This window comes from Salmo trutta, chromosome 40 (genome assembly GCF_901001165.1).
Source record: "Salmo trutta chromosome 40, fSalTru1.1, whole genome shotgun sequence".
NCBI classification, from domain to species: domain Eukaryota; kingdom Metazoa; phylum Chordata; class Actinopteri; order Salmoniformes; family Salmonidae; genus Salmo; species Salmo trutta.
Window position 1 is genome coordinate 21,881,360 of NC_042996.1, and position 6,906 is coordinate 21,888,265.

Consider the following 6,906-nt stretch of genomic DNA (forward strand, 5'->3'; position numbering starts at 1 on the left):
ATACAACATTGTGTGAAATAATTATGAAGTCACATTTTTTTGAATTGCCCACAATCATAGTCAAGCGGCAAGATAGAAAATGCAAGCTGATTATAACCACTTCCAATGAGTTCAGTCACTAAATGTTCTCTCTCTTTGGTAATCCTCATGAAAGATACTTACATTTTGAGCAACACATTAAATTGTATTTAATCTTACATTATTTTGGTCAAATTAAATTAACAAATCATTTAAACGACTGCATAAATAAATATATATATATTTTGGGGTATTTTTACACTTTATTGAGACAGTTATGAAATGACAGAGGGGATACAGAAAGGTGTGAGAAAAAGATTGAAGGGTTAGAGCAGGGAATTTAACCCCAGTCTTCGGTGGGGAGAGGGGTGTCTTAGTGTGTTACTGCTAGACTATGGACTCTGCATGACTTGCATACATTTTTGGGGGGGAGTCAATTTCAATTCACCCCAGAATCATTTCTTACAGTGTGGCTGTGTTGTTGTGTCACGCCCTGACCATAGAGAGGTTCTCTTGGTTCTCTATGGTGTAGTAGGTCAGGGCGTGACTAGGGAGTGTTCTAGTTTATATTTTCTATGTTGGTGTTTTTGTATGGTTCCCAATTAGAGGCAGCTGGTAATTGTTGCCTCTAATTGGAGATCATATTTAGGTATGTGTTGGGGGATATTGTTTGTTTGTGTATGTGCTTGTGACACTACGACTTCACGGTCTTTGTGTGTTTTGTTGTTTTGTTTCTAGTTTCACTGAAATAAAGATGTGGAATCCAACACACGCTGCGCCCTGGTCCGTCAATGTTAACGATCGTGACATGTTGAGTGGGTAAAAATCCAACGAAATGTACAGTCTTACTGCCCCTCCTGTTTCTAATCTGTCTAAATAAAGCATTGAAAAAATAAAGATGGAATTCCACAAAAATATATAATTTATAGTCCCTTATCGTCAATCAATATATAAGCTATAAACCATGTCCATTTCTAAAACATTGATTGTATGAGAAACACAGTTTTTGTTTTTAGGTGCACTACAGTGTACTACAACACGGTGTACTACAACACTTCCATTGGGTTTACATTCAAACACCCTCCAAACACCAAATCTCATTTTAAGTGCATTACTTTTCATGGTTTCATTACACACTGGTGTTTTGAGACTTTCTCATTTTACAGTGTGACTTGTAAATGTAAGATTGAAAAATTAATTGAATTGTAAACAGTCTTTCACAGTGCTCAGTGTGCTAAAGCTTCCCTGTACTGTAGCGAGGTATACAACAAGAGCAAGGCTCTCTATGTTGGCTCTCTATGTTTGCTTAGAATCTATAATGAATTCCTTCATTGGTTGATGGATTAGCACTTAATAATAATGAATTGTTAAAGTGGAGTTTCCAAACATTGTGGAGGTGAGTGCCACTGCCCAGTCAGCTTCTTCTTTCAACTAGGTTATGTTCGGAGGAAGGTTAATGTCCATCAGAGATGAATAGGAACTGGATAAGGCAGTTACCACCTCATAAGAGCAGCCAACACAGCCTAGCTTAAATCAGTGATATACATTACAAACTCCAGAAGTATGGCAATGCTTTCTATCCTAGCACTGTTCCCACCAACAAAGAATTGCTATAAGTTCAATTCTTCTTCTAAATTGTATTCTTTCTCACTGGCTCTTTAAGATGGATTACTGCGCCCAACAAAGTAAGGTCTCTTCTGGCAGGTCATGGTCACGGGGGCAGCTTAATCCTGAAGTTTATTCATCCACCTACAAGATCAGGAAGATCCGCAGGAGAAGCTTGTTCCTGACATAATTTATAAGAGGTTTATAAGTGGTTTATGGTCATATAAAAGGGAGCCTTTCAGCATCATAGTTCACATCTAAGGGACGGACAGGTAGTGGTCTGAGTCAGAGAGGAGCCAAGATGGGAAAGGACTTCCATCTGTACGAGAACATCTCTAAGATCAGCCCATTTGAGGGGCCACAGTATCACCTGGCCCCAATATGGGCTTTCTACCTACAGACTGCTTTCATGGGCTTTGTGTTCTTTGCTGGAACACCCCTAAACTTTATAATTCTCGTGGTGACAGTGAAGTACAAGAAGCTGAGACAACCGCTGAACTTCATCCTGGTCAACGTCTCGTTAGCAGGTTTCATCTTTGTGACGTTTTCTGTGAGTCAAGTGTTTGTTGCTAGCGCGAGAGGATACTACTTCCTGGGTTACACCTTGTGTGCAATGGAAGCTTGCATGGGTTCAATAGCAGGTAAATTCAAACATCATCATAAGAACAACAACAAAAAACATACTTGAACGATTCATTTTACTCTTCTGATTATTTGCATGCAAACTTGTTCTTGTGTTCGATGTCTTTGATATCTCCTAACATGGTGATGGCTTCTTCTCTCTACCTCAGGGTTGGTGTCAGCTTGGTCCCTGGCTGTCCTTGCCTTTGAGAGATACGTGGTCATCTGCAAACCCTTCGGCACCTTCAAATTTGACAACAACCAGGCTCTGGCGGCTGTTGCCTTCACCTGGGTCATGGGGATCGGATGTGCCACCCCACCGTTCTTCGGCTGGAGCAGGTACTGATCCACAGCCTCTCACAAACACTTTGATCTTGTACTGTGTTATAGTCTGGATTAATAAATACTCTTTGTATTTGGCTACTATTAGGCTATTTGGTTCACATTGCCCACACAGGGACTGGGGAAAATGGAAAATATCCTAAAATGAGTTAAAAGTACATGTATATGTTTTGCTGTACGTGTAAGGTTCTGAGCAGCAATTAATGTCACTAATTGGCTTCAACGTTTGCATCGCTCGCTGCTTTTCAAGTTAGATAAGTCACTGATTGATATAGGCAAGGAGGAAACCTTGCAGAGACAATGCGCGGGGCTTTAGTAGAAGTAACTTGGGTTTGTTTTACAGGTATATCCCTGAGGGTCTGGGCTGCTCCTGTGGACCTGACTGGTACACAAATAACGAGGAGTACCACTGTGCCAGCTACACCAAATTCCTTATTGTTACCTGTTTCCTCATGCCCATGTCCATCATCTTCTTCTCCTACTCCCAGCTGCTGGGAGCACTACGGGCTGTGAGTACAATGCTTTTTGGGCAAAAAAAAAGAACAAATCAAAGTATAGTAAAGTCATGATTTGGAACCAAGATGTGACCAGCTTGTCCGGTGTGTGTGCGCGTGTGTATGTGTAGGTCGCAGCTGCACAGGCTGAGTCAGCTTCCACCCAGAAGGCAGAGAAGGAAGTATCCAGGATGGTGATAGTGATGGTGTGCTCCTTCATTCTGTGTTATGGCCCCTACGCCCTGGCAGGCTTGTACTTTGCCTATACAACAAGCGAGAACAAAGACTACCGCCTGGTGACCATCCCTGCTTTCTTCTCTAAAAGCTCCTGTGTATACAATCCTCTTATTTATGCCTTCATGAACAAACAGGTGAGTCTATAACCCCCAAATGCATAGATATACACCAACAAAGTGGCACACACACACTCAGTCATTGAAATGAAGCACATCAGAGGTGAGTCAGAACAGGACACCCAACCTTATCATGGTCATTGTCTGTCATATACATCTACTTCTCCCTCAGTTTAACGCCTGCATCATGGAGACTGTGTTCGGAAAGCAGATTGAGGAGACTTCAGTTTCAGCCTCCAAGACTGAGGTCTCCACAGCATAAACTGTGACGCTGGTCTCAGTCCATCAGGAGCCCATCCCCAGCAGCCAAGACCTGACCACCCCTTACCGCCACTGCTTCATACCAGGAAGGTCCTACTGTCAGAGAACTTTTCCAAACTCCATAGTATTATTTCGTATCATAAACAGTGTGCGATTTGTATAGGGTTTGTGGTGGTATTGTTGGCCATTTTATTTCTTATTCAAATGGAAACACCCCTTAGCACACCATGAGAGCCAAAAAGAAGGGGGTTATTTTCTCCTGCTCTCTTTCTTTCTCTCTTCCTCCTATCCACCTCTCTCTCTCGCCTCTCCCTCTCCTCTCCCCCACAAATCGCACCCTGTTTAAGACAGTAATGAATGATGTACATTTAATTCTGAATATTGACCGAACTTGGCATATATTAGCTTACCAAAGCTGCAGTCTAAAAATAGCAATGCATGAAAAAAATGACGAAAAATATTATTTGAGCACTTTTATATCTCCGGAATGGGGGGTCTTGGGGTGGATTCAATAAACCATCTAAGGTTCCCTAACACCTGATTGAAAATGTGAGTTCAGGGCAAATAGGGTTTATTGAATCTACTCCTTGATGAAATACTCAACATGTTGATTTATTGTAACATATCTAAGGTAAATAAAGATTTATATTGTATTTCGATGCACTTTTATAACAGTGGTGGACAGTGTTTTATTTCAACCACGCTCACCATTTATTGAATCTCTTAACAAAATCATTAACACAAACACAACCAGACATACAAACTGTTAAAAGAAGATGTGCCTTGAGGCTCAAACTTGAACAAATAAGTTTACTCAATGAGTTTTCTTTATTGAGAAATGGGCTGTGGAATCAAAAGTACAGCATTTAATCCAAAATATGAATGTCCATACATTCTGTGCATGAATTCAGAAAAGAAACACTTGCTGAGTATGTAAATACTTCAACATAATCTTAATTTAATTTTGAGCAAGCGTAATTCAGTAACAACGCTGCAATGCACCAACCTTTCAGTTCAGCACGCCCCATAGGAAGGAAGTACAACCGCTCCTATTTCTAACCATTAGAACAACAGATGCGTTCTCACACTTGTGCTGCTACTCAATAGTCCAAAATGGTTTCCTTTTCTTGTTTCACATTGGTCATCTAACATATTTCTTTCACCTATCATTTGTTTCTAGACCAACGCAGATGGAGGCAAGGGGAGGAAACCACTGTAGACTGTTGAGAGGCAGTGATTGACAGCAGAGAAGGCTAGAGAAGCAGTGATGAACCGCTAATAATAACGGCCCTAGTCATGTAATAACGGCCCTAGTCATGATAGACAAATACAGTACATATGAAGAAAAGGGGGTCAAAGAGAGTGTTTATGGAGAAACAGAGCAGGGTGAGGGATGATTTCACTGTAGTGGACTCACGTTCCCATGACCCTCTGATTCACTGATATTTAGTGTCAGTTTCATTGGTTGAGCTCCCAAAAGACTACTCAGAGAAGGCACACACTGGGTGAAAGGAAATGTAGGAGGCTAACGTTGGGTAGCATCTCTCATCTACTAACTATACTAAGAAATGATGGGCTGTCACTACAATCAGTGTCACTCAAAACATGACTGTAAAAAACACCAAATCATTCCCACATATGAAGGGTTTGGTGGAAGAATTATAAACAACTCCAAAAGGAGTATTCAGTGCTTGTGAGTATATCATCATATTTCAAACCAAGGCAAAAATGATGACCAATCTAAACTACCTATGTACGTAACAGAACAATAAAATGAGTGTTGGGATGGGAAGTCAGTATATATAAACACACATAAGTATTAGGTGCTATCAACCACAAACTAATTGGAGACAATGTAGTGTATGAAAAGGTTTCGTACAAAATAAAAATCAAACCAAGTTTAAAACTGTTTTATCTAGCTAGGACTAAATCATCTAAAACTCATCGTGCCGTACCAACGCCTCGCCAAAGTCAGTTGCTTGACTTCCTACAAACAGGTCGTACTTGTTCAGGATTTCTTCCTTGCTGAGCTTTCCATCCTGAAATCAAAACAAAAAGGATATTTAGTCAACAGAATGCTTAAACAGACAGACATTGTGAGTGAAAGAAAGAAAGGGGGAGAAAGAGAGAATGAAAACAGAGACAGAGAGAAAACCGAGAGAGAAAACCGAGACAAAACCGAGAGAGAGAAAACCGAGAGAGAGAGAGAATGAAAACAGAGACAGAGAGAAAACCGAGAGAGAGAGAGAGAGAGAAAACCGAGAGAGAGAGAGAAAACCGAGAGAGAGAAAACTGAGAGAGAGAGAGAAAACCGAGAGAGAGAGAGAGAGAGAAAACCGAGAGAGAGAGAGAGAGAGAAAACCGAGGAGAGAGAGAGAGAGAGAAAACCGAGGAGAGAGAGAGAGAGAGAAAACCGAGGAGAGAGAGAGAGAGAAAACCGAGGAGAGAGAGAGAGAGAGAGAAAACCGAGGAGAGAGAGAGAGAGAAAACCGAGGAGGAGAGAGAGAAACCGATGAGGGAGAGAGAGAGATAACACCGAGAGAGAGAGAGAGAGATAACCGGAGAGAGAGAGAGGAGAGAAAAACACGAGATGAGAGAAGAGAGAGAGAGAGAGAGAGAGAGAAAACCAGAGAGAGAGAGAGAGAAACCGAGAGAGAGAGAGAAAACCGAGAGAGAGAGAAAACCGAGAGAGAGAGAAAACCGAGAGAGAGAGAAAACCGAGAGAGAGAGAGAGAAAACAGAGAGAGAGAGAGAGAAAACCGAGAGAGAGAGAAAAACAGAGAGAGAGAGAGAGAGAAAACAGAGAGAGAGAGAGAGAAAGAGAAGAGAAAACAGATGAGTATAGGATAGAGAAACCAGAGAGAGAGAGAGAGAGAAAAACAGAGAGAAGAGAGAGAGAGAGAGAAACAGAGAGAGAGAGGAGAGAGAGAAAACAAGAGAGAGAGAGAGAGAGAGAAAACAGAGAAGAGATTGAGAAGAGAAAACAGAGAGAGAGAGAGGAGAGAAGAAAACATAGAGAGAGATGAGAGGAGAGAGAAAAACAGGAGAGAGAGAGAGAGAGAGAAAACAGAGAGAGAGAGAGAGAGAAAACAGAGAGAGAGAGAGAGAGAGAGAAAACAGAGAGAGAGAGAGAGAGAGAGAGAGAAAACAGAGAGAGAGAGAGAGAGAGAGAGAGAAAACAGAGAGAGAGAGAGAGAGAGAGAAAACAGAGA

At 41.4% G+C, this 6,906-nt stretch overlaps 2 protein-coding genes across 5 annotated transcripts in view; one reads left to right on the top strand and one right to left on the bottom strand.

Annotated features, from left to right (window-relative positions):
• Positions 1–1,885: 1,885 nt before the first annotated feature.
• On the top strand, positions 1,886–4,363 carry opn1sw1 (opsin 1 (cone pigments), short-wave-sensitive 1). Its single transcript, XM_029742650.1, has 5 exons — positions 1,886–2,264; positions 2,415–2,583; positions 2,930–3,095; positions 3,212–3,451; positions 3,606–4,363. The coding sequence occupies exons 1-5, from the start codon at positions 1,925–1,927 to the stop codon at positions 3,693–3,695; spliced, it is 1,005 nt and encodes a 334-aa protein (XP_029598510.1). The 5' UTR covers positions 1,886–1,924; the 3' UTR covers positions 3,696–4,363.
• A 92-nt stretch (positions 4,364–4,455) lies between these two features.
• The window catches only part of calua (calumenin a), an 11,753-nt gene continuing 9,302 nt past the window's right edge, over positions 4,456–6,906 (bottom strand). For 3 of the 4 annotated variants that reach the window (XM_029742651.1, XM_029742652.1, XM_029742654.1), the window contains exon 7: positions 4,491–5,733. In XM_029742651.1, coding sequence (XP_029598511.1) covers positions 5,629–5,733 — 105 coding nt within the window. In that variant the 3' untranslated portion in view covers positions 4,491–5,628. Of the gene's footprint in view, positions 5,734–6,906 lie in introns of all 4 variants that reach the window. The other variant, XM_029742655.1, reaches the window with a different exon arrangement.